Raw genomic sequence first — 27,580 nt, 5'->3', positions numbered from 1 at the left:
TGGGCACAGTCATTGCCACAAGCCACAGTCAAAAGGGAGACAATAGTCAAGAAATCAGAAGAAGGCTAGGACTGGGGAGGGCAGCTGTGAGAGAACTAGAAAAGGTCCTCAAATGCAAAGATGTATCACTGAACACTAAAGTCAGGATCATTCAGACCATGGTATTCCCATCTCTATGTATGGATGTGAAAATTGGACAGTGAAAAAAGCGGATAAGAGAAAAATTAACTCATTTGAAATGTGGTGTTGGAGGAGAGCTTTGCCCATACCATGGACTGTGAAAAAGACAAATAATTGGGTGTTAGATCAAATTAAACCAGAACTATCACTAGAAGCTAAAATGATGAAACTGAGGTTATCATAATTTGGACACATAATGAGAAGACAGGATTCACTAGAAAAGACAATAATGCTGAGAAAAACAGAAGGGAGTATAAAAAGAGGAAGGCCAAACAAGAGATGGATTGATTCCATAAAGGAAGCCACAGACCTGAACTTACGAGATCTGAACAAGGTGGTTTATACTATTGGAGGCCGCTGATTCATAGGGTCGCCATAATCGATTTGAAGGCACGTAACACACACAGTCTACTGATGCACAGTGAAGGATATTGTACTAAGTGTGACTTGGAATGGCCCTTTTTCTTTCACTATCCTATTTGGAAGTTGACAAAAAGGTGTTGTCATTTTGGTCTCTTTTCCTCACCCCCAGAGGAGGGAGAATAATCCTGAACCACTTTCCATCACTGTGAAAATCTCAACCTACTTAGAGTCTTTTAATGCCTCCTTGACCTTCTCATTCCTTAGAGTATAAATAAAAGGGTTCAATAACGGCGTAACCACTGCGGTAAGGACTGCAACTGACTTCTGGACATCCCGAGAGTGTCCCTGGCTGGGCAAAGAGTACATGAAGATTGCACTCCTGTAAAAGATGGAGGTGACCGTGATGTGAGAAGCACAGGTGGAAAATGTTCTCTGTCGACCTTTGGTGGAGTGCATGCGCCAGATGGTGACAATAATGTAGAGATAGGAGATGCAAGTGGCACACAAAGAGCTGAGGAGCACCACTGAGGACAGGACAGACTCCAGAAGCAGGATGAAATGCACATCATTGCAAGAAAGCTTTATCATTGGGGTATAGTCACAGAAGAAATGGTCTATGATATTAGAGTCACAGAAGGATAGGCAGGAGAGCAAAATGATAGGACCAATGGTGGAAAGGAAGCCACCCATCCAGCCAGGTGGCACCAGACAGGTGCAGACCCATCCATTCATGATGATGGTGTAGCGAAGTGGGTTGCAGATGGCGATGTAATGGTCAAAGGACATCACAGCTATGAGGATGAACTCAGTGGTTCCGAGGAAGAAATAGAAATAGCACTGAGCCACACAGCCCAAAAAGGAAATGGCTTTCTTCATGGAAACCAGGTTCACCAGCATCTTGGGGGTGATTGACAAGACAAAGAGGACCTTCAAGAGGGAGAGGTTGCAGAGGAAAAAATACATGGGGGTTTGGAGGTGCTGGTTCAAGCATACCAGTGTGATGATCATGATGTTCCCAGCTAATGTTAACAGGAAGATGACAAGAAGCACTGCAAACAGGAAGATCTCCAAGGGCCTTGGAAGCTGGAAGCCAATTAAGATGAATTCGGTCACCTGCTCCATACTGCTCTGATTTCTCGGCCCCAGGTTCAGCTGCAAAATAGTCAAAGGGACACACACACCAAAAAACCCCCACAACCTACATATTGTAGCATTTGTGTGTTTCAAGGCAGGCCACTTTCCCCCTCTTTGGAGATTTCAAATAGACAAATGCATATCCCCTTCACCCTAAACATGCATGAAAAATCTCTCTTGTAGTCCGATGGCTACAATGACCTCTCTTGTAATCCCTCCCCCCCCCATCTCTGTGTCCTGGCACTGGGAGATTCCTGGAAGATTTCCCAGATTCAGTCCTTTTTCAGAGCATTGTCTATCAAATGGGAGCTGTAGATGTTGATTACATCGAATCATTCCCATCCCATATAGGAACCAAATGTATGTTAGGAATATACATTCAGGCATGTATGAAGAGTTAAATTTAGAACATCCTGAGTGTGTGTGTGTTGCGGGGGGAGAATCAATAGCTCTGTGGTTTAAAGAATCTCCATTAGTCTTCATACCAAATGTCTGCGTGCAATGAAAATTAAACATTCAGGGTTGTCTCCAACAGCTTCCTTTGTACTCACAGAACACCCTTTGATCCAGGAGAGCTTTCTGTCAGTAGAATGGAAAAGGGAACAATTATTTCCAATTCCCTCTTCACACTGCAGCCCCATGTGCACCCCCAAATCTGGTCCAGAGGGGATAGGGTTTTGAAGCAGTATGTTAGCTGGAGGTTCAGGGGGCTGCAGAGGGAAGGGAAAATTGGCAAAACTGGCTTCTCTCCACTCAACTGATGTAAGTCGCCAGTGGATGGATCCTGGCAAATTTGTCAATTTCAGTTTCTCTCAGTTTCTCATTTATCCAATTTTAAGTTTGGTTCTCCACATCTGGACATCAGTTTGCAAGGTTTTTTTTTTTAAGTCCTCATGAAAATCCACCAGCATTTTAGTATGAATTTCTCCCAATTGACACATGTTGGCATTTAATTTTTCCTACTTTGCATGTTTTTGCAATGCAGTTTTCCCTAAAATAATGCATTGTCATGAATATGTGGATTTTTATGGACACAACTCCAGGTTATGCATTATTGTGCATATTACTTGGCTGGAGAACTATATTGCAAAATTCAGAGAAGTGGAAATTTCAAAGGTTGGCTGTGTTCTGGTTCTTGAATTGTTTTGGAAAGTGCATATAAGGTAGGTTGGTTCATCTTTGTGTGAACTGAATCGAAATTCTCCCCATCCCTACTAGTGGCTCAAAAGGCTTTCTCAGTATGATAGACACAATGAGATACAGCCTCTCACATTTCTTGCACAGCCAGTGTTAGCATTACGGGCCAAATCTATTTCATAAAGAAATATGTTGTCAGTTCAAGGGTTCATCAGCCTTACCATCATTTGGAGCAGTGTCTTCATCCTTTCTATGAAATGAAATATCGACGAGAGAAAGATTATACAGAAGCACCTGGGGAGGATCATTACTGAGAACAAGAAATGTTCAGTTGCATGCATAATGTCAGGGGAAACCCAAGTCTCAAGCCAAGACCTTCTGATCTCTGTCAGTGTCTAGAGAGTTAACAGTCCAATGAGCATTGGGTTTTCTCAGTGGCCATGGAATGCTGACTGTCTGTTTGGGGGGGGGAATAGAAAACCAGGTGGCAGCATTAATGGAATGGAGTATCTTGGAAGAGGGCATGGCTGACATCTCCACACTAAAATTGCCACAAAAATATCTCCCTCCCATGTTCATGAGATCATTCACACACATACACATGCACACACAAACACACTCACTGTCATCTCACATACACATATATCACACCTTAGGTTCAGAATGTAGGTGACTCCCTAGGACCAGTTCCTATCCACCAAGGGCCATCATACATGTGATGTGAAATGTGTCTCTTTAGATTAGATGATTTTTTTAAAAAATATATAGTCATAGAGGGGAGGGGACCATCATGTTTGGGACTGTGGGAGGCAGTGAGGAGGATTTGAGCCAATGAAAGCTTCCAATGCAATTAGCAGCTTTGAGGGGGATGGAGGGAGAGTTTTGGGTCAAGGGCAGGGAAAGAAAGGGTTTTAAACCCTCCTTGCCCTCTGTGGCGCACAGTGGTAAGCGGCAGTAATGCAGCTGAAGCTCTGCTCACGGCCGGAGTTCGATTCCAACGGAAGGAGGAAGTCGAATCTCCGGTAAAAGGGGTCGAGGTCCACTCAACCTTCCATCCATCTGTGGTCGGTAAAATGAGTACCCGGCATACGCTGGGGGGTAAAGAAAGGCCGGGGACGGAACAGGCAATCCCACCCCATATATACGGTCTGCCTAGTAAACGTCGCAAGATGTCACCCTAAGAGTCGGAAACAACTCACACTATAAGTGCAGGGACACCTTTACCTTTTTGCCCTACACAGTTCTCAGCATGCCTGCTACAAGAGAGAAGCACTCTGATAGATTTTTATTTATTTATCATTACTTTTACATCCTATCATTCCTCCAAGGAGCTCAAGATGGTATACAACCCTGGTTCTGCCCCTCCCAATTTTATCATCACAACAACCCCATGGGGTAGCTTAGGCTGATAGACAAGGACTGTCTCAAGGTCACACAGTGAGCTTCACGGTCAAATGGGAATTTGAACCGTGTTCTCCCAGGCCGCAGTCCTACACTCTGCCCAGGAGGGAATGAGGCCCTTGGACTGACAAATGTCCCCCACTCCAGTATTAAGTGCTTGCTGTGATTAGGGATGGAATCCGTTGGCCAGTGCTAGTTTGAGAGCATTTCATCAGCCTAACAGGCTGGTATCTATTAATGACCGCTCTTTCTCCACAAGTCGCTACTTTAACTAATCCATTTTTTTTATTTGGGAAAAAATAATATATTAATTTTGATATTTTTAAAGGAAATATCAATGTTTTTAAAGGAAATGTCACAATGGTGATAAACTAAAGGAAATATCAATAGATTGAAATTTGTTGTTGTTATGTGCCTTCAAGTCGATTACGACTTATGGCAACCCTATGAATCAGTGACCTCCAAAAGGATCTGTCATCAACCGCTATTATGCATGCAGCTGAACCACCAGATTGAAATAATTATCAATTAAAATATCAATATTAATATCAGTATTTTAGACATGAAAAAAATCAATTTCCAATAATAGCTACTGAAAATCACTGCATAAAAATCTGATCTGCAACAGTAGCAAAAAAACAAAGTAATGGAAAATTTGGTGCCAAATCCGAATTGGGCGGAATTCTAGCACATCCCTGGTTGTGACTTTGGGGGATTAACCACATCCCCCAAGACCTTCAGCACAGCATCAATCCACTTTTCCCCTGCTGGCCCACTACATTAACACATTTTGACTTAATCACATATATGCTTGCATAAGAGCAATGGGTCTCCTTATTTTATGTATCTTAAAATGTATGCCATGGGTGGGGAATCTCTGTCTGGCCCTCAGGACTCCCCCAGACCATGCTCCCCCAGGCCACATTCCTCACTGGCTCTGCCCTGCACCCTCCTCAAGTCACTTTACCTGGCTGGAATGTGTCCTTGAGCTGTGATCATGCTTCTTCTTTGCCTGGATGGAGTGAGTGGTGGGTGCTTGGCCACACCCACTTTGGCCACACCCACCATTTGGATGTTCCCCTCCCCTCTGCATAAGGTTGCCCACAGGGCCAGGTTGCCCTCTGGCTAAAGAAAGTTCCCGACCCCAATGTGTCCCCTGTTTTTTCAGAAACTTCCTCCACAAGTTCAGAAATTTGACTGACATTTCAAATTTGACTATTCAAGCTTTGATCATTTGCAACGTCAGCTCTCTGATTATTTTTAAAGAGAATAAAACTTAGGCCCCATGTATGGATATTATAGCAATATTTATTTATTACAGTTTTGTCCCACCATCCCATGCATGTTTCCTTCCTCTAGTCTATCTGAGCAGCCACAACCCTGTAAAGTAGGTTAGGCTGGGGAAAAAAAGTGTCTGAACTAAGGTAACCTAGTAAATTTTGGAGCTGGGTGTGGATTTGAACTTTGTCCTTTATGATTTAAACCTTTCACCCTAACTTCTGCACCACAGCACCTCTTCATTTCACTCTACTTTCTTGACTCTCAAGTATAGAGTGAATAAAATCAGTACAGGAGAGGGTTAAATTAGTATTTTAATGAATATTCACAAAAGATAGATCTCTTGGGAACTTCTAACTAGTGTCAAATATTAGCAAACTAGATTGGTATATATATACATCTAGTTAAAAATAAAATAAAGAAAGAAATACTAGAGGGGAAATTATGCACACGTCGATACAAAATCCTTTCCACTGGAGTTGACGCAGCCACAATATTGAAAGCATTGAACCGTTTCTAAGGTAAGCCTTAGGAAGGAGATGTGACTCAGAGATCCTCTGTCAGGCATGGGAAAACTGTGGCCCTGCAGCTGCTGTTGGACTACATCTCCCATGATTCCTGACCATTGGCCATGCTGGGCAGAGCCAACAGGAACTGGAATCCAACAATGTCAGGAAGGCCACAGGTTCTCCTTGCTTGCTCTCAATGGTGCAACATGTACTGGTTGAACTGGCTGGAGAACTCCTGGAGGAATAAGTGACTTAGAGGATCTTCTTGGTCTGGATAGAGTTGGGTGAGAAATTGGATTCAGTTTGTGTTTCAAGCTGAATCTATCAAATTTGCACTTTCAGAAGCAACATAAGAAGGGAATCACAACCATCCTTCGAAATTCGCACTTATTGGAATTTTGCAGTGCAGTTCAGCACCCAAACCATGTTTACAAAAATTAATGTGTTAGGGGAACGTGTGCGTAAAAAGGAATATATGAGTGAAAATGGCATACAAAAATGCATTATACAATGCTTGCAAAAATGTGTATATTAGTCAAAATTGTTTTCAAGGTGTGTTAAAGTGCTTTTAGTGTTTTTGTTTGCCACTTTCTCCTTCTGGGAGAAAGGGCAGGATTATACATGTAATAAATAAATAAATAAATCCGCCTGCAAAAATGTGTTTATTAGGAGAAATTCACATTAAAATGCTGGAGAATTATCTTGAGCACTTTTTAAAAAAAAAAAAGTTAGCAAATTGATGCAGAAATGAGGAGAACTGAATTTAAGATTGAGAAACATAAGAAAGTGAGAGAACTGAACTTGACAGATCTGTCCACCCTGCATAGATTGATTTGTTAGGAATTGCTTGATGGCGTAGACCCCTATCATAATACTTTAAAAAGTCATGGCTTAAAGAATCCTGGGAAGGGTAGTTTGTGAGGGGTGCCAAGAGTTGTTAGGAGACCACTATTCCTCTCATAGAGCTACAGTGTCCAGAGTTCTAATCTAACTCTATATCTCTATAGTCCACCCTCCTCTTCCTCTGCCTGCATTTTATGCAAATGTGGAAGGAGGAAAGGTACATCCTCACCCCATCTGTCACTCCTCTGCTCCACATCTAGCTCATAGAATCATAGAGCCATATTATTATTATTATTATTATTATTATTATTATTATTATTATTATTATTATTATTATTATTATTATTATTATTATTATTATTATTATTGTTATTGTTATTATTATTATTAGTCGCCCATCTGGCTGGCTGTCCAGCCACTCTGGGCGACATACAAAATAGGCATATAATACCTAGACATTAAAAATCTAAAAACAATGAAGATAACATCTAGCCCACCCCAAAAGCCTGCCTGAAGAGCCAGCTCTTCAAGGCCTGGCAGAAACTCATCATGGAAGGGGCATGGCGGAGATCATTTGGGAGGGAGTTCCACAGGGTGGGGGCCATAGAGTTGGAAGGAGCCTATAAGGCCATTGGGTCCAATCCCTTGTTCAATGAAGGAATCCAAGTTAAACCTTGCCCAGTAGGTGGCTGTCCAGCTGCCTCTTGAAGACCTCCAGTGTTGGAGAGCCCAACACCTCCATAGGTAATTGGTTCCATTGTCATACTGCTCTGACAGTCAGGAAGTTTTTCCTGATGTTCAGTTGAAATCTGGCTTCCTGTAATTTGAGCCCTTTATTCCATGTCCTGTACTCTGGGATGATGGAGAAGAGATCCTAGCCCTCCTTTCAACCTTTCAAGTACATGAAGAGTGCTATCATCTCTCCCCTCAGTCTTCCCTTCTCAAGCCTAAACCTGAGCTTACTTCTGGGTGTGCTGTTGACAGAGCACTGAGGAGTCATGACTGAACTGTCATTGTCTGTCTATAGCTGCCATTCCTGTGAGGAGCTTAAAGTGGTGTACATGGTTCTCCTGTCTCATTTTTTCTGGGAGGCTGGTTAGACTGAGAAAAGGTGACCAGCCCAAAATCACACAGTGAACTTCATGACTGAGTCAGAATTTGAATTCAGGTCTCCCAGTTCCTTGTCCAACACCCTAAGTATTGCACCAGACTGGACTTCAAACCTTCAAAAGGTGATGCCCTTTGGACTTAATGGGAGGGACTAGAGGAACAATCTCTCCCCCAATGAAAAATAAAATGCAACCCTGCCCAGTTCTTTCTTTGTGTTTGTGTGGGGGAGAGCAGAAATTAGTTCTATTCATCAGTTTTTTTCAAGTAAAAATCACCATCACTATTTTTACTTCACATACATGCTTGGATTTTGTAGGGGCCATAATAGAGAAGGAGACTGTAGTTTGTTTGAATGAATATTTTTGGTTTGCATTTTAAGTTGGCGATTACACATGCAAACTGTTGTGTAGTGACGAGGAAGATTACAAATATTAATGTTAATCATCTTATCCTCCCACCCCATCCCAACCCCTGTTCTGAAGCAGTCATGAAAAACAACCAAACCACTGTCAGTGAGTTCATCCTTCTGGGTTTCACCGACATCCAGAAATTGCAGCTGCTGTTGTTCACCATATTTCTCTGTTCCTACCTCCTGACCATTATGGGCAATGCTGTGATTATTACCATCAGTCACATAGATTACCGGCTACACACACCAATGTATTTCTTCCTCCAGAATTTCTCTTTCTTGGAAATCTCCTTCACCACTGCGATCATCCCCCAAACTTTGGCACATCTTGCAACAGGCAATAAAAGCATCTCCTATGTTGGGTGCATGGTACAGTGCTTTTTGTATTTCCATCTGGGTACCACCAAGTTCTTCCTCTTAGCTGTCATGTCCTTTGATAGATATGTAGCCATCTGCAATCCCTTGCGCTATACATCCATCATGAGCCATCATTTATGCTTGTCTCTGGTTCTGTTTTGTTGGGTCGGCAGCTTTCTCCTGATCATTGGCCCATTAATCCTTTTCCTACAGTTTCCGATATGTGACTCCAACATCCTCGACCATTTCTTCTGTGACAATACGCCATTGCTCAAGCTCCTTTGTGGAGACACGTGGCTTTTGGGATTTCTTGGATTCATCACTGCAGCGCTTTCTTTGCTGGGCACCTTGACCATTACAGTGGTGTCCTACATCAATATAATCAAAACTGTCTTACGTATGCCCTCTGCCACAGGGAGACAGAAGGCCTTTTCCACTTGCGCCTCTCACTTCATCGTGGTGTCCATCACCTACGGCAGTTGCATCTTCCTTTATATCAAACCGACACAGAGTGGCAAACTAGAGCTTGGGAAAATGGTGGCCATTCTCAACACTGTTGTGTCTCCCTTGTTCAACCCTTTCATATACAGCTTGAGAAACAAACAAGTTCAGGAGTCCTTGAGAGATGCCTTGGGACAACTCACAGCCATTGCTAAAAGACCAAGAAAAAACTGAAAAGACAAATAGAAAGGTAGTGGGAGGAGGGTGGATCGTCTGTGGGGGAAAAAGTAATCTCCAGAAGTATCTATCTTTGCAGAAGCTCTGTCTAGAAAAATGAATGCTACATTCTGTCTTGTATTTATCTATTTATTATTTATATTTAAAATGTATTTTTCTTGCATCTACATTATATCCCATCATGGAACCACAGGGCAATGCAGAAACAAATCAGATTTTTTTTTAAAAAAACCCATATACCGTCTTGGGGCCAATGCACACCCCTAATATCTTATATTATCCATGAAGTTATGTTATTTCAAACCACATTTATGTTGCCATGCTATGGAGCTTCTACATGAACCAGGTCCTTGTGCGTTCATATTTGGATACACTGGTAAACATGTGCCAATTGGTGGTATTGAACTGAGTTCTATTCCTGTTTGAGGATGCCTGAGGAATTTGATTTTTATGAATTTCTAAATGAAATGGGTTCCTTTTGGAGTAATGTTTGGATTTCAATGTAATAATCCATATGATTCCATACTTATTCAAGTGTTGCACCACAATTCTTGGACGTTTACACATATCAAAACACTACATTAAATATAGAACTGAGGTGAACTATTTGGCCCAGACTCTTTAATTACTTTCAGGGACTGAGGTGAAAATACCTCTTAAAGATCGGACTGAACCGTTGGCTCAGGGGAGGAATGCTCCCCCAAGGGCCTCTCTATGGGACCCTCAGGAATCCTCAGGTCATGCCTCCTTCCTCAGACACATTCCTCACTGGCCCTGCTCCATGCCATCCTTGAGTGCATTTGCCTGCCTAGAATGTATCCTTGAACTGTGATAATGCCTCTTCCGCGTGGATAGAGAGGAGTATGTAAACTTCTGATTTTGGCTCCACTCCTCACTTGCACATGGCCTCTGGAAGGTTGCTCATGAGAGAATGTGGCCCTTGTGTTGAAAAAGGTCCCCCACCTTTGCTTTACAGGGCCAGTCCAAAACAAGTTGCTGTCTGAGACAATGAACAAGATAGCACCCCCATCTCCATGTACAGGAGCTGACTACATTAGCAGTTAAATCTTACATCAACACTGCTGACAGGGCAATGTCCCCTACTACACAAGAGGGCAGCAGGCTGTTCTCCAACACCTCCCCAATATCTGCTGCTTAAAGCAACTGCCTCACTGTTAGGACCAGCTCTGTTGATGTGAAACTTCAGTCACTATCTCCCTCACATCCACCCACAAATAATCTATTCTGAGAAATGCTTCATTACGAGGACGTACAGACCAGTGTGGCAGTAAATTAGCTGGTCAGTGTTTACAGGGAGCTCCTTTGAAGGCATGCTGGCAGGCCAGAGCTTTGCAAGTGCCAGTGATCAGCTGACTGTCGGTGCCTGCAAAGCCCTTGCACCTACAAAGTTCATTTACAGACATGGCTGGGATTCAAACTGCACTTACAAATGGATCTTTCCCCTCTGTTTGAAGGTGTTGTTTGAATCCAAACTATGCCTATACATGAACTTTAAAGAGATCCTTTGCAGCCACACTATCAGTACTAATCAGCTGGTACTGAGCCTTGGGACATAAGGCACATTCTTAAGCTTTTCTGCCAGTCCAGTTGAAACCGTTTTGCCTTTGCCCGGCCTTCAGGAAAGATTTCCTCTGAGGATGAAACTGTCAGATTTGCTTGTCAGCTTTGACTGTATGCAAAAACCTTGGTTCCAGTTCAATTTCTCTTCTGGAGGGAAAGTGAAACAAAACAGAGATGTCAGTGTTGGCGACTTTACCCATTTTCCTTCTGGGCTCCTCAGTGGTGAAGAAGGTGAACGGATTCTCTCAAGGAAACTCAGCAGGCTATGGCAGTTTGGAGAGGAGGAGATTGGAGATGGGTGGTACCCGGAACAAGACCACATGCTCAGCTTCCATAAAGTGACAGGCTCCTTGGTGGCCAGGCGGGGGAACAGGCACCCTCCTGAGCCCCTGGAGAGCTGTTGTCATCCAGTGTAAATATTGGCCTGAATCAGGTGTGGGGAATCTTTGGCTCTCCAGATGTTGCTGAACCACAACTCCCATCAGCACCAGCAAGTATAGCCAATGGCCAGGAACGATGGGAGATGTAGTTCAGCAACGTCTGAAGGGCCAAACGTTTCCCATCCTAGCCTAACTGAAGCAATGGCCTGACTCAATGTATTGTTATTTCCATTAACAACATGGATTACCTCTTGTAATGTTTACAGATCCTGTTGACTTTTTGCATTTTCTGACCAATGTGAGCTTTGTATTGCCAACATCTTAGCCTGGAAATCCTTGAAGGAAGCAATGGGTAACCCAGATGAAATGTGGACCTCACAGTGTTATTGGACTCCAACTCCCATCAGATCCCACCAACATGGCCAATGGTCAGGGATGATGGGAGTTGTAGCCCAGCAACATGTGATGGGCACTATGTTAGTCACTCCCTGCTTTACGGACTTCATGTGTTGCAGTATATCAGTGCATCTGAATGTACCTTGGGCCATAAAATTATGCAATATTTCACAACAAAGAAGAGAACCAAATAATATCCAAACCCACAGAAATTATGAATATATATAAAAAATTGTGAAACAAGGTAAGAGCAAACTGATTGTCATATTTTGGGGGGTTGGGTGAAATTTGAGGGCCCGGGGTACAGAGAATGAGGGATGTTGTGGGCCAGCAGTAACCTGGAAGCAGAGCTTGGAAAAGTTACTGTTTTGAACTACAACTCCCATCAGCCCAGTCCAGTGGCCATGCTGGCTGGGGCTGATGGGAGTCGTAGTTCAAAAAAAGTAACTTTTCCAAGCTCTGCCTGGAAGATGTTACATCCTGGCATTATGGAGAAATTAGATGCTGGTTGGCAGAAGTAAAGACACAGGAGAAATGCTGCTACTTCTTGTGCTGTCCCTGCCTCCTAAATCCACTCACCCTGTGAAAAGAGCCACAATGTCCCCGCCTCACTTTTGCTGTCCTGGAATAGGGCACTCTAGCATAATCCATAAATAATGTAAACAAAACAAAATCCTAATGTAGGACTGGAGAACCTTTGGACCTCAAGATTTTGCTAGACTACAGGCCCCTCCAGACTTATCATTTGTGAGTGTGTGTGTGTATTCAGCAACATGGATGCAACAATAGTATATTAGTGATACATTTATACTAGACCTTCCACACAACATTAAACTTTCTCCAAATGTACCACAACATTGTCATCTGAAGGGATGTTCTTGCACTATAGTGCAATAAAAGCAAGGGGGGGGAAAGCACATAATATACCTGTTATAAAAAGTGACAGGATTTCATCAGGTAGCTATGGGACACATGCCCTGACTGGAAATCAAGCAGTATGTTCACCCTGAAACTTTTGCAGGTGCAAGCAGTGTTGAAAATAGGATCATGTACAGCCACTCTGATATCTTTATAAGCACAAATAATCATGACTGCACAATAGAAAGGATGTCTGGAGGGGTCCTACAACTCCATTCATCCCTAACCAGGGACAATATCAGAACAGGACTTGGGGGCAAAAATCCAGGGCCCCATTGAACAGAATGAACAAGAAGCAGTGGCAGCCAGTGGCTCCATATCAATGGGGCAGTGGAATCAGCTCTGGGCAGCACCTTGGACAGCTCCTTGAAAGTTCAGACTAAAACCTGGAGAGGATTCCACTGCCCCACTGATATGGAACCACAAGCCACCACTGATAAGGAGGGCCCCAAATGTGAAGTGAGCTTGTACACATTACCATCTAAAGAATTCCCCTGATAAGATCATTTTAAGTAAGTGAAGTAACACACATTACTATCGAAGGCCATTACATTCACAGCAGGGACTTCCATTATACCCATTAAGTTCAACGTCTAAAATGAGCTGAATGCACCATCCTGTCCATTGGCTGTGCTGGCTGGGGCTGATGGGAGGTGTAATCCAGCAATGCCTGGAAGGTTGCAACATGATCTTTATCAGGCCAATATTTTAGCTTTAGATTTAGGGCACAATCCAAACCCAGTGATGCCAGGGTGAGAGAGTTAGGACCAGCTATTTCCCAGCTCAGCTGGGCTACATATTTGACAGGGAATTTGGGGTCCGATGGACCGGGGGTCCTGAAGAAATTGAGGACACAGGCTTGCAGCAAAAAGGTAGGCCTTCATTTAGTAAGGAAATGTACAGGAATTCAGTTTCCCATGATGTTTGATGGTGCTCTGCCACATGGCACTGATGTCTACATTTTTATACCCTCCAAGACAAAGAAATTGGCATTTTCCAATCCAAAAGTTACACATAAGTATTACCTAGACATTGTGCTACTTACATTAAAATCTAGCCAACCAGATAATAATCAGAAATTCTAATACCAAGCCATCCCTTCTATGACCTAATACATTCCAAAGCTGACCCTTCCTGACCCTTTGGAGACACTGAGGCTGCTGTACCAGGGTCTTGCTCCTTTTAACTTATCTCCTGGCCTTGCTGTCCCAGCATACTGAACATTCCAAGAAGGGACCCCAAAGAAACAGCATCAAGCAGAGAGAAAGAGATTTTTAGCTTTGATTTACCTATTAATATATTATAACCTCATTATTCCTAAAGAATATATAGTTTATTATAAAAATTCCATATCACATTGGCATGCCTTGCTCATCCTGGTTCAGCCCAGGCTCAGCTGGCTGAGCCGAGACTGGCTTAACTTCTGCCGGTGTAAGTCCCAAGAAACCTGCATTCCAGGGGAGTGGCAGGGATGGGACTGAGGGGGAAGGGACTAATGCTGGATCCTAACTCCATTCAGCTCAGTCATGTGACCTGGCAACCTGGATGAACTTACATGGTGAAAATCAAATTCTATTTTGCTGGCTTCTTTTCCTGTCAGGGTTGAGTTGGCTCAGCTAGCAGCAGCCTCACTCCTGAATGGGGCTTGGATCTGAATGGGGTTTAACTTAAGCCAGCTTCCATGACTCAGGATTGCTCTGTTAGTCAAAGAACTTGACGTCTCATTTGACACGCCAGTTATCCCAAAGGGAAAAAACATCACATGTGCTCTTGAGTATCAGGTAACAGATAATTCAGTTCAGGGCAACTGGATGCTGAATAGCAGTCTTGCTCCTGTTCTGGCTGTTTTAAGAAAACATCATTATTTTGTGGAAAAGGTGTTTCCCTCCCCTTTGACCAATTTAAGTGTTTGTATCTTACAAGGAGCAACTTGCCCTACATGGTGTAGTAACAGAAAAGCCACTAAGTGGCAGCAAAGACTAGGAAATGAGAAAGAAAAGACAACTGTCTTGAAATGCATTTGTAAAAGAGATGAATGATATTACTAACCAGCCAGGTTTCACATCCGTAACACCCTCCCCCATAAAACTGCTATCCAATTTTGTTTGCCCAATGACCCTGTGAGGTAGATGAGGCAGAAAGACTGTGCCCCAACTTTCATAAATATGGCTAGATTGGTTCAGAAATCCCTGTCTTTCCCCTTCAAGTAAAGACTAAGCCTTCAGGTTGGATGCCTGATTTGAAGAGTCCAGTTTGTGTGATCTTCATGTCCGAGGGGGACAAATTACACAAACTAGGCCTCTGTGTGCAGCATTCTTAGTTTATTGTGGACAGCTCATGTGAGAACCAATCGAGTGTCATGGTCCAGATGTCAGACTAGAAGTGGGCTGATGGGAGTCCGATAATGAAGGCCAAACAAGAGATGGATTGATTCCATAAAGGAAGCCACAGACTTGAATTTACAAGATCTGAACAGGGTGGTTCATGACAGATGCTCTTGGAGGTCACTGATTCATAGGGTCACCATAAGTCGTAGTCGACTTGGAGGCACATAACAACAATACCAGTAAGAACAGTGATACATAACCTAATACCCATTTTATTAGGATCAGCTGAGAGCAATAGAATAGTGAGCTGGCAAAAGTGTGTGTGGGGATTGGAAACGATAGAGATGCATACAGGTATGCACGGTGCCCAGAGAGTGGATTAAGGAGTTTTTCTCCCTCTTTCATAATGCTAGAACTCAGGGCCACACAGTCAAGCTGAATACTGGAAGATTCAGGACAGGTAGAAGAAAGTACTTCTGACCTGATGCATAGTTAAACTGTGGAATTTGCTCTGACAAGATGTAGTGATGGTCACCAATTTGGATAGATTTAAAAGACTGTCCTTTCTGTCTCTGGGTCTCACATTGCAGACTAGGCCTCAGTCATGCATAGCTGGGCAGAGAGGACCAGAGAGTGGTCTCTGAAACACACTCTCTCACACACAGTCAAAGATAGTCAGAGAAAGCAAATGTGGAGGCTACAAGTTGTAGGAAAAGGACCTCCAGAAGACAGGACAGAGCGCGAGATAGACTTTGCCCAGCCCTGGTGGGCAATCTAGAAATTGAACTGGAGAGCATTGAGACTCCTGGGTTACGCAGGGAAACAGCAGACGCAGTAGGCAGGGTCCTGAAATGGCTTCTTGGATCTCTCTTTGGCTGGCAAAGGTCTAGGGGAAAGCAGAAAAAGCAGCAGAGCCCTGAAAAGGGCTTTTGAAGCAGCTTCAGCAAGCGGGGACCTCTGCTTCAGCAGGCAGGGGTCCAGAGATAGTGAAGGAAGAGCAGGGGAGAGTCAGACCCCTGGGTTCTGGCTGGCTAAGTGATTCAGCAGGCAATTTCAAGTAGAGTGATATTCAGCAAAGTGGAACTAGGCAACCAGGACTCAGAACGGCTCTGGGAGTTCTGTTTTTATACCTTTCTGGACAAAAGCCTCAAAGGAGAATCCAACACTAATTGGATCAGGCAGGTGTTAGTCCTTAATTTCCATACCTATTATGAGCTGTATGGTCAGAGTAATGGGCTTTTCTTTTGTGAGGACAGGTGGCGGTATTCACTTTGTAGCTAGCTTGGATAAGATACAGATCTGAACAATGGGCTCCTCTCCTGGTGGTCAAACTTCTACAATTGCTTTTGGGATTGCATGAATTGGACTGCCAAAGGCCATGTCCTGTGCATATGACTGGCAACATCCTGTCAGTTGAGATGACAGCCTTAACACTTTCAGTTATTTTTCCATCAGGTCTCAAGCAGCCTCTTTGCAAAATGAACCAAAGTTGAAGTCATTTTAAAAATAATATAGGCCATGTTGGGGAGGAGTGTCTCTCAGGTTTATAGGCTTGTAGCCAACCTGCAACAGCTCCATATCGTCGGATATGCCTATTTGTGGGTATGTGTTTCTTTGGACCAACTGTGGCCAAACTTAATGAGCCCTGTCCATGCTAACAGTTCCTGCATGAATCTTTGCCAGTGATTGAGAACTACTGTGTGAAAAATCAGCTTCGGACAGGAATCTGGAATATAGCACTAGCAGTCTGAAAGGGAATGTTTGAAGGTGAGCCTTGGTGTGGAAAACCAGCTCTGCAACTGGATCCTGGTGTGGCCTAGCTCAAGCAGAACCTTGTAATAGAAACTACGAGGGCCTCTTCTTCTCGGGCAACATATGTTGTTGGACTACAGATCCCATCAGCATGACCTGTGATCAAGGATGATGGGAGAGATGGAGTTCAGCAACATGGGGAGGGCACCAAATTGGCTACCCTTGACACAGGTTTACCTGCCAAAGCAGCTAACACACATTGAGTACATGCCTCTTAGAGGCAAAAAGTCTTCCTTCAGAAAATGGAAGTCTTGTCCAAATGAAGAAAATAAAAAAGAACACAAACTCTGGCAAAAGAAATGCAAGAAGACAATAAGGGATGCTAAAAAAGAATTTGAGGAGCACATTGCTAAGAACATAAAAACCAACAACAAAAAATTCTATAAATACATTCAAAGCAGGAGACCATCTAGGGAGACAATTGGACCCTTGGATGATAAGGGAGTCAAAGGTGTACTAAAGAACGATAAGGAGATTGCAGAGAAGCTAAATGAATTCTTTGCATCTGTCTTCACAGTGGAAGATATAGGGCAGATCCCTGAACCTGAACTAACATTTGCAGGAAGGGATTCTGAGGAACTGAGACAAATAGTGGTAATGAGAGAGGAAGTTCTAAGCTTAATGGACAATATAAAAACTGACAAATCACCGGGCCCGGATGGCATCCACCTGAGAGTTCTCAAAGAACTCAAATGTGAAATTGCTGATCTGCTAACTAAAATATGTAACTTGTCCCTTGGGTCCTCCTCCGTGCCTGAGGACTGGAAAGTGGCAAATGTAACACCAATCTTCAAAAAGGGATCCAGAGGGGATCCCGGAAATTACAGGCCAGTTAGCTTAACTTCTGTCCCTGGAAAACTGGTAGAAAGTATGATTAAAGCTAGATTAACTAAGCACATAGAAGAACAAGCCTTGCTGAAGCAGAGCCAGCATGGCTTCTCCAAGGGAAAGTCCTGTCTCAGTAACCTATTAGAATTCTTTGAGAGTGTCAACAAGCATATAGATAGAGGTGACCCAGTGGACATAGTGTACTTAGACTTTCAAAAAGCGTTTGACAAGGTACCTCACCAAAGGCTTCTGAGGAAGCTTAGCAGTCATGGAATAAGAGGAGAGGTCCTCTTGTGGATAAGGAATTGGTTAAGAAGCAGAAAGCAGAGAGTAGGAATAAACGGACAGTTCTCCCAATGGAGGGCTGTAGAAAGTGGAGTCCCTCAAGGATCGGTATTGGGACCTGTACTTTTCAACTTGTTCATTAATGACCTAGAATTAGGAGTGAGCAGTGAAGTGGCCAAGTTTGCTGATGACACTAAATTGTTCAGGGTTGTTCAAACAAAAAGGGATTGCGAAGAGCTCCAAAAAGACCTCTCCAAACTGAGTGAATGGGCAGAAAAATGGCAAATGCAATTCAATATAAACAAGTGTAAAATTATGCATATTGGAGCAAAAAATCTTAATTTCACATATACGCTCATGGGGTCTGAACTGGCGGTGACCGACCAGGAGAGAGACCTCGGGGTTGTAGTGGACAGCACAATGAAAATGTCGACCCAGTGTGCGGCAGCTGTGAAAAAGGCAAATTCCATGCTAGCAATAATTAGGAAAGGTATTGAAAATAAAACAGCCGATATCATAATGCCATTGTATAAATCTATGGTGCGGCCGCATTTGGAATACTGTGTACAGTTCTGGTCGCCTCATCTCAAAAAGGATATTCTAGAGTTGAAAAAGGTTCAGAAGAGGGCAACCAGAATGATCAAGGGGATGGAGCGACTCCCTTACGAGGAAAGGTTGCAGCATTTGGGGCTTTTTAGTTTAGAGAAAAGGCAGGTCAGAGGAGACACGATAGAAGTGTATAAAATTATGCATGGCATTGAGAAAGTGGATAGAGAAAAGTTCTTCTCCCTCTCTCATAATACTAGAACTCGTGGACATTCAAAGAAGCTGAATGTTGGAAGATTCAGGACAGACAAAAGGAAGTACTTCTTTACTCAGCGCATAGTTAAACTATGGAATTTGCTCCCACAAGATGCAGTAATGGCCACCAGCTTGGACGGCTTTAAAAGAAGATTAGACCAATTCATGGAGGACAGGGCTATCAATGGCTACTAGCCATGATGGCTGTGCTCTGCCACCCTAGTCAGAGGCAGCATGCTTCTGAAAACCAGTTGCCGGAAGCCTCAGGAGGGGAGAGTGTTCTTGCACTCGGGTCCTGCTTGTGGGCTTCCCCCAGGCACCTGGTTGGCCACTGTGAGAACAGGATGCTGGACTAGATGGGCCACTGGCCTGATCCAGCAGGCTCTTCTTATGTTCTTATGTTCAATCCCAACTTTGGGCACACGGTGGAGCTCTAACATTATAACAGGCTGAAGCTCAATCCTGATAAAACCGAAGTACTGCTTGTGGGTGACAGGGGAAAGTTGGGTATTGTTGCTTTCCAGTTGCTTTCCGGGCCCAATTCAAGGTGTTGGTATTAACCTTTAAAGCCCTATACGGTCTCGGCCCAGTTTACCTGAAGGAGCACCTCCAGTACCACCAACTTAGCCGCCTGACTAGATCAGCCACGCAGGGCCTTCTCTCAGTACCACCAACGAAAACAGCTAGGTTGGTGGGAACTAGGGAGAGGGCATTTTCAGTGGCGGCCCCCACTCTCTGGAACTCCCTCCCGTTCGATCTTCGACATGCCCCTTCCCTGGATGCATTCCGCCAAGCATTAAAAACCTGGCTCTTTGGACAGGCCTTCGGGACCTCCGGGGTGGGCTAAGCTTTTATCACTATTACTGAATGCCCGTTGTTTACATACTGTTTTATGCTGTAATTTAATCCTTTATTGTCGACTGTATTGTATTGCTATGTATTTTAAATCGTATTTTAAATTGTATTTTACTGGAATTTAATTGTGTACGTCGCCTAGAGTGGCCTTCGCCAGATAGGCGACACAAAAATTAAATTATTATTTATTATTATTATTATAACATTGACAAAAGCCAGCACTGCCCTGGCTGCAGGGAGAGAGAAAGATGGAGGTCTCCCTCTCTCCATCCAGTGTGCTGATAGTATGCCAGAAACAGAGGCCTTGGAGGCTCTTGGGAGATCTAACTGCAATGTCAGCCTCCCTTAGAAAAAACTGCATTTTCCAAGGGTATCCCCAAGGATATGCATGTCTTGGAAAAGAGCCATTCCCCCCTCATTTAGGAGGACATTGTTTTTCTCATTTATGAAACACCAGGGACACATTCACACCATACATTCATCCCACAATTACTGAACTTTAAGCAGTTATGTCTTCCCCCCAAAGACCCCTGGGAAGGGTAGCTTGTGAAGGGTGCTGAGACACATTAGGAGACCCCTATTCTCCTCACAGAGCTATGATTCCCAGAGTGGTTTAACCGTCAGTCCCTCTTCCCAGAGAATTCTGGGAATTGTAACTCTATGAGGTGAATAAGGGTCTCCTAAGAACACTCAGCACCCTTCACAACCTACCCTTCCTAGGATTCTTTGGGGGAAGCCATCGCTGTTTCAAGTGAAATCTTGGCGATTTCTGACTGAGTAAGATTGTATTCCAAAATATAGTCTTTAACAATGGATCCGTCTGAATCTGTATCCACCGCCGATGTATCAGACCATGACTAGGGGCTTCTTGATTTCACAGTCCTGCCCCCGTCGCCATTTGCCAATCGCCATAGGACTTTCATTATGGAAGACGCCTGAACGTGAATTTGTTTTATGTGGGAAGATCAGTGCACCACAATCAACACACAATCTTGACAGAAAAAGGCTTTGATCCAATGGCATGGGTACCATGACGATTGGAAGTCCTTTATCTGCTGCAGCCTTCATCCGCCTTCACAGCCATTGTAACATACACATTGTTATCCTCCACCTGTTCTGCCGTTGAGGACTTTCTTGGATCGTTCTTTGTCTGGTTCCTCTCCCTCGACCTTACCGCCATGGGCGACCCTGCTGGGAGTACATGACTCCCGACGGCATCGCTCACAGGGTTCATTGGAACACGCAAGCCCACTCACCACTACAAGGTGACGATCCAGCGATAGTGAAATAAATGTATGGTGTGAATGTGATCCAAGCTTCTCTAATCTGGACTGTACCAGGTCAGCACAGGTGAGAAAGTGAATGCTGGAATACTGCCCCTCCCACACACACACACACGAAAATGAAATACAACTAAAACTCTGCACATGGAAAGCACAGAAAAGGGTTCTACCTTAGCCCGATGGACCAATGGCCTCAATACAAAGCAGGTTCTCGTGTTTTTAGGACTATTGCTATGAACAGTTAAATGTGGGGCCAGACCGAAACATTTCGCTGGCCTGAAATGAAGGAGAAGGCAGCCCCTCGATTCCACATACAGAAACTTGCTGGACTGGCGGGTGTATCTTAATTCAGCACTGGCAATGGGACAGCAACCTCCATGGCAGCTGAGGGCAGAAGGCTAGCTTGGGGAACACAGCGACACATCCATTTCTGCCCTCCAACACCTCACCACCAGTCATTCATCTCTGTGCCCTCTGCCTTCTTGCTCCCTGGTCAAACAAATGCTGCAGTGCAGTGGCACCAGCAAGCATTACATGCACACCTGATGCTTAGCTTGGGTCTTCTACATCTCTGCTTGCTTGGGCAGAGGCCGTTCCCAATTGCAGTGGCTGGGAAGTATTGGGAGGAAATGATTAGGCGAGACTGACTATCAACCAGACCAGCAACAAATGTGTATTGCTGACACTGGAGCTTCAGCTCCGGAAGTTAGGAAGAGCCAGGGGAAACAGCTTGGGAAGAATGGCCAAGGAGACTACCGCTGCTGCCCCAGTAAGATGCCTTACTCTGCCTAATAGGAGGGCCGGGCCTGATTGACAGGGACTAGTGGTGTGTTTGTGTATTTGCAGGTATATTCTGCAACACATCAGTGGCCACATCTGCACTATACATTTAAAGCAGTACGACACCACTTTAACCTTCCTGGCTTCCCCCAAAGGATTCTGGGAACTGTGGTTTGATCGGGATGATGAGAGTTGTTAGGAGACTCCTGTTTCCTTCGCAGAGCTACAGCTCCCAGACCCCTCTTCCTAGACAACTCTGGGAACTGTAGCTCTCTGAGGGGAACAACTCTCAGCACCCTTAACAAGCTATAGTTCCCAGGATTCTTTGAGGCAAGTGGTATCATAGTGCTTTAAATGTATAGTGCAGATGTGGCCCTTGATGCTAGTGCATTAATGGTGGATTAACCCTGGACCATCCACACATCTTCCCACTTTATTAGTTGTTTTATTAGATGCTTCTCTGATGTTAGTGCATTATTGGTATCTGGAGGGGCACTCTTGTGCTTTAGCACAAGGAAGATGGGGGGGAAACCATTTGTGGCATAAAAAATATGGGATTTCATGAGGAGGTTATGGAACAAGCACTGATTGGAAACAAAGCAGTATGACCACCCTGGACCTTTTGCAGGCACGAGCACTATCAAAAGCCGTTTCATGTATAACTGCCCCACTATCACAATGAGCACAAATAATCAGCATAGGCACAAAGGAAGTTGCTTTATACTGAGTCAGGCCATAGGTCAATCTAGGTCAGTATTGTGTACACTGACTGTCAGTGGCTCTCAAGAATGCCAAGCCGGGTTCTCTCTCAGTTGCACTTGGAAATGCTGGGGATTGAACTTGAGACCTTCTGCATGCAAGGCCGATGCTCTGCCATTGAGCTATGACCCCTTCTCCTGAATCATGAATGCACAACAGAAAGAATATTTTTTGAAAAAACACCAGAAAATTCAAATCCACTACTAGGATAAAAAAAAGAACTCCACTTAAAAGGATGGTTGACAATAAGCATCTAAAAGACAACAGAGACGGTGCCTGTCTCATATGTAGCAGGAGGGAATTCCAAATGGTAGGTGCCACCACGCTAAAGGCTTAATTTGGACATTATATGGTAACCTCTGATATTTCAAAAGTGTTTCTACTTTCGATTTGATAGCCTCAATTGATTAAGGTTGGTTCCAGACTAAGGGTGCAATCCAAACCCAAGATCCTCTTGGATGAACAAGTGAGTATCTGGCAGATCTGTGACTCGGCTGGCTGTTTCCGGGCTCAGCCAGAGATATGCTGGCTTAATTTGCTCATCCCAGTTTAGCAGGCTGAGCTGAGACCAGCCTAACCTATGCCAGTGTAAGCCCCACAAAATCAGCATTCCGTAGGAGGGGATGGGTGGGACCAAGGGGGAGGGACTTACGCTGGGTCCTAACTCTGTTCAGCCCAGTCATGTCACCTGGCAACCCAGTTTAATTTACCCTGGTGTAAATCAAAGTCTATTTCACAGACTTGTTTTTCCTCTGCTGTAAGATACACTCACATCAGAACCAGTTGGCTGAGCAAGAGATCCTCCAGATCCTAACTCACTTATCCCAGCTGATCTTGGGTTAGGATTGTGCCCTAAATTAGGACGAGCACCTAAGAGCAAAGATTTTAAAGACCCTAATAGTACACACACACACACACATTAGCATTTGCTAACTGTATGCAACTATTTGTGATCTGCTTGTTTATGTGTGCATTTCATAAGAGAAAAAAGAACCTTTTTATTATCTTACAGCAGAAGAAAAGTTAGCAAAATCCTTCTGATTGTCTCCGTTGGCATGCCTTACAGACTGTAGAGCACTTTAATTAATCCAAGAAGTTTTGCTGGCCTTTGGGGTTATTCTGGTGAAAGGTGAACAAAATTAATTGATAGACGTGGGAGTTAATCAGGCCACCAACTTTTGGAGGGGTGGAAGTAAACTTTTGTTGTTGCTGTTCTCTTGGTGCCTTAGGAGAAGCAAATAATTAGGCTGGTGAGAAAAGGGAAGGTGAAACAATTAGAATCTGTTTTGGTAACTGCACACTGATCTGAAGATGAGGCAGAAAATAATAATAATAATATTAAAAATTTTGGATAGCAATAGAGGCAAAATTTTCCACCAAGGGTCAAAATGATAATGCAGAACCACAAAATACTTTTATGAGAAAATGAATACCCCCCTCCCCCCAAAAAACACAAATTCATGGAGGATTAATAAAAACATTTTTGTAGGAAAAGTTTATTTTATTGTATTTTATTATTACATTCCTGACATTTCCTCCAAGGAGCTCATGGTGGTGTGCATGGTTCTCCTCTCTCCATTTTATCCTCACAACAGCCCTGTAAAGTAGGTTAGACTGAGAGAAAGTGATGGGACCAAAGTCACCCAGTGAGCTTCATGGCTGAGTGGGAATTTTAACTTTGCTCTCTCAGGCCAATGGAAGAGGACTATAGTCCACTGGTTATATTCAACTAAGGTCTACTCAGGTAAGGCCCATTGAAATTAATGAACCAAAGTTAGTTGTGTCCACTAATTTCAGTGGGTCTACGCTGAGGAGGACAAGCATTGGATACAACCTCTCCTGTTCTGCTAGTAAACTTCATGAAGGCATCTGGCTGGTAAATTGTTCAGGGTTGTTAAAACAAAAAGGGATTGTGAGAAGGTCCAAAAGGACCTCCCCAAATTGAGTGAATGGGCAGTAAAATGGCAACTGGAGTTCAATGTAAACAAGTGTAAAGAGATGCAGATTGGAGCAAAAAAATCTTCAGAAAAAAGCAGAAATGATCGAGGGGATGCGGCAGCTCCCCTAAGAGGAAAGGTTGCCGCATTTGAGGCTCTTTAGGTTAGAGAAAAGGTGAGTAAAAGGTGACACAAGTGTATAAAAGTATGCATTCTCCCTCTCTCATAACACTAGAACTCAAGGACAGCCAATGAAGCTGAATGTTGGAAGATTCTGGACAGACAAAAGTACTTCTTCACACAGTGCATAGTTAAAATATGGAACCCGCTCCCACAGAAGGCAGTGATGGCCCCCAACGTGGATAGCTTCAAAAGAGGATTTGACAGATACCTGGATGATAAGGCAATAAATAGCCTCTAGACATGATAGCTATGCTTTGCTTCCATGGTCAGAGTACCAGTTGCTGGAAACTGCAGAAGGGGAGAGTGCTCTTGCGCTCAGGTCCTGCTTGCGGGCTTCCCATAATGGGCACCTGGTTGGCCACTGTGAGAACTGGATGCTGGACTAGATGGGCCACTGGCCTGATCCGGCAGCCTCTTCTTATGTTTTTATACCACTGTAGAAAATAGGAAGTTGGACTAGATTGGTCAGATGCAGGATGGCTCTTTTTATGTTCTTAAGGAAAAATCCCCAAACATTATTAGAGACAAAGAAGCCTGAGTGCTGCACATTGGGTTACTCACTGATGAGCCTATTTAAAAACACACACACATAGATTTCACACTTCTCTGGCAAATGGCTGAAAGTTGTGTCTTCACACACACCTCATGACATGCATGGTGAAAGCTTATGATGAACATTTCTGCTAAAATAATGCATGATGGCATGCAAGGTTCTAAATCTGAAAAATGCACAAGGCTCTTATGCAAGAGAATGGCTATTAGCTACAACAGCCATGTTCTTTCTCCTCTGTCACAGGCAGTATGCTTCTGAAAACCAGTTGTTGGAAACCACAGGAGGGGAGAGCGGTTGTGTGCTCAGGTCCTGCTTGCAGGTTTGCCATTGGCACCTGGTGGTCCACTGTGAGAACACGATGCTGAACTAGATAGACCAGTGGGCTGATTCAGCAGGGATATGCTTATGTTCTTATGTTCCTCTTCATGAACTTTAATAATTCTCAGATTAAGGGAGGGGATAACAAGGGCAATCAAAACAGATTTTTTTTTTTGCAATGTCAACTGTATTTACTAATAAGTACAATACAGAAAAAGAGAATTCACTTATGGAACTTCAATGGGGTTCTAGACAAATTCATGGAGGATAAAGTCTATCAATGGCCGTTGGGGTCAGAAGTACTAAATGTTGACAAATAGTGGACTTTCTACAACCAGTTTTTTTGGGGGGAGCAACACTGAGGGAGGTCTGTTGCCTTCATTGCCTGCTTCTGGGTCTATCAGTGGCTTTCATGAGGCTTATCAACAGCTATAAGTCATGATGGATATCTTCTTCCTTCAGGATCAGAAGTAGCATGTCTTTGAATATCAGTTGGTGAGGATCACACGTTGGAGATTTGTGTTGCACTCATGTCTGGCTTGTGAGTTTCCTTTGGAGCATCTGGTTGACCGTTGTGTGAACACAATGGTGGACTAGATAGGCCTTTGGTCTCATTCAGCAAAGCTCTCCTTATCTATCTATCTATCTATCTATCTATCTATCTATCTATCTATCTATCTATCTATCTATCTATCTATCTATCTATCTATCTATCTATCTATCTATCTATCTATCTATCTATATCTATCTATCTATCTATCTATCTATCTATCTATCTATCTATCTATCTATCTATCTATCTATCTATCTATCTATCTATCTATCTATGTGTCTGTCTGTCTGTCTGTCTAATCTATCTTATAAAAGTGTTTATATACTGCTGTCTCGCAAAACATCAGGGCAGTGTAGAGCAACATAAAAAAACTTTAAAAGCAATACAGAGCAATCATTGAAATGACTATGTTCTTATAGGTCTCCTTCAGCCAGCTTTCTGGACACTGGGTGAAGTAGGGTGCTTTTGGACCAATCCAACAGAGCTGTTCTTATGTTCTTACAAAGCCTGTCAAGGTTAGGGAATCACAAATTGTCTTTTACCCACTTACTCTGTGCATCAAGTGACAGTGATGTACAGACACAATGGCTCATAGGTTACTGTGGAGATAAAGGAATTGACAAAAAGCATTAGATCACAGGAACAGAAAACACAAAAGAGCCAGATGTACTATCTAAGAATGAAATATGATCCTGCACTGGGCAAGGGGTAGGCTAAATGACCTCTAAGATCCCTTCCAATTGAAAGAAAGATGTCAGTGTTCTGGGCGTCATTAAAAATGTTTTGCACTAATCTGAAAATTTCATGAGCTTTGATGTTTGTTTCTCCTTGAAAATATGACATAAACAACAACAACAGGTTGCAGTAATCTACTTTACCAGATACTATTTTGAGGATCACAATCTTATTTTCAGACCATGTGGTTGTAGCTCTGAAATGGCCACCTGTTGTTCTGCCTCAGCTTCTACCTCATTTGAATGCTGAATGGCGGAACAACGGTGGCAGCTGAAACCAACAAGCTTTGAAGCGTGGCCACCTGTGAACATCTAGCAAAGCAACAAATCCCTAATTGTTATGCTTCTAAATGTCACTTGGCCTGCCCTGAGGGCAAGCTGTGATGGCTAAATTTAGAAGAAAGTAAGGCAGCCCTCTTGGTAGGGAATGCGTAGGAAGGTTGTACTGAATCCAGAGACACAGAAGGAATTTAGGGATTTCAAAGCAAGACAGGCAAACATCTGGTCTAATTGCAGAGTCTCAAGATGGGATCCTGTAAAGAAGGCAGTCAGACAGGTTAGAAAAAACTCAGGCCAGGGGTAGCCAATGTGATGCCCTTCAGATTTTGTTGGACTGCAGCTTCAACGACCATTGGCCATGTTGGGCTGGGGCTGATGGGAACTGGTGTCCAGCAACATCTGAAGAGCCACAGATTCCCCACCATCTATGCAGTGCAGGAATGAGGAAACTGTGGTCCTTCAGATGTTGTTGGACCACAACTCCCATCATCACTGACCAAATGCCATGATTGCAGGGGCTTCTGGGAGTTGTAGTCCTGCAGCATCTGAGGGAGCACCATGTTGACTTTAGTCTACATGGAATCATAGAGCTAGAAAGGGCCTATAAGACCATTGAGTC

The 27,580-nt window shown here is 43.6% G+C and overlaps 3 protein-coding genes across 3 annotated transcripts in view; 1 reads left to right on the top strand and 2 right to left on the bottom strand.

Annotated features, from left to right (window-relative positions):
• Positions 1-762: 762 nt before the first annotated feature.
• On the bottom strand, positions 763-1,665 carry LOC133366928 (olfactory receptor 6M1-like). Its single transcript, XM_061590479.1, has one exon. It carries the CDS (start codon positions 1,663-1,665, stop codon positions 763-765), a length of 903 nt encoding a protein of 300 aa, XP_061446463.1.
• A 6,777-nt stretch (positions 1,666-8,442) lies between these two features.
• LOC133366927 (olfactory receptor 6E1-like) lies at positions 8,443-9,396 on the top strand. Its single transcript, XM_061590478.1, has one exon. It carries the CDS (start codon positions 8,443-8,445, stop codon positions 9,394-9,396), a length of 954 nt encoding a protein of 317 aa, XP_061446462.1.
• Positions 9,397-13,260: 3,864 nt separating this feature from the next.
• The window catches only part of LOC133366925 (olfactory receptor 6X1-like), a 33,704-nt gene continuing 19,384 nt past the window's right edge, over positions 13,261-27,580 (bottom strand). Inside the window, exon 3 of the mRNA XM_061590474.1 lies at positions 13,261-13,510. Within this exon, the coding sequence (XP_061446458.1) occupies positions 13,261-13,510 (250 nt within the window). The remainder of the gene's footprint in view (positions 13,511-27,580) is intronic.

The sequence above is a fragment of the Rhineura floridana genome, chromosome 11, assembly GCF_030035675.1.
Source record: "Rhineura floridana isolate rRhiFlo1 chromosome 11, rRhiFlo1.hap2, whole genome shotgun sequence".
Taxonomy (NCBI): Eukaryota; Metazoa; Chordata; class Lepidosauria; order Squamata; family Rhineuridae; genus Rhineura; species Rhineura floridana.
The sequence above is the reverse complement of the archived record's forward strand: the minus strand, read 5'-3'. Positions and strand labels throughout refer to the sequence as shown.

What these genes read in the sequence shown, in the direction of transcription:
- LOC133366928 (XM_061590479.1), bottom strand. Translation starts at nt 1,665, where the DNA reads ATGGAGCAGGTGACCGAATTCATCTTAATTGGCTTCCAGCTTCCAAGG.
- LOC133366927 (XM_061590478.1), top strand. Translation starts at nt 8,443, where the DNA reads ATGAAAAACAACCAAACCACTGTCAGTGAGTTCATCCTTCTGGGTTTC.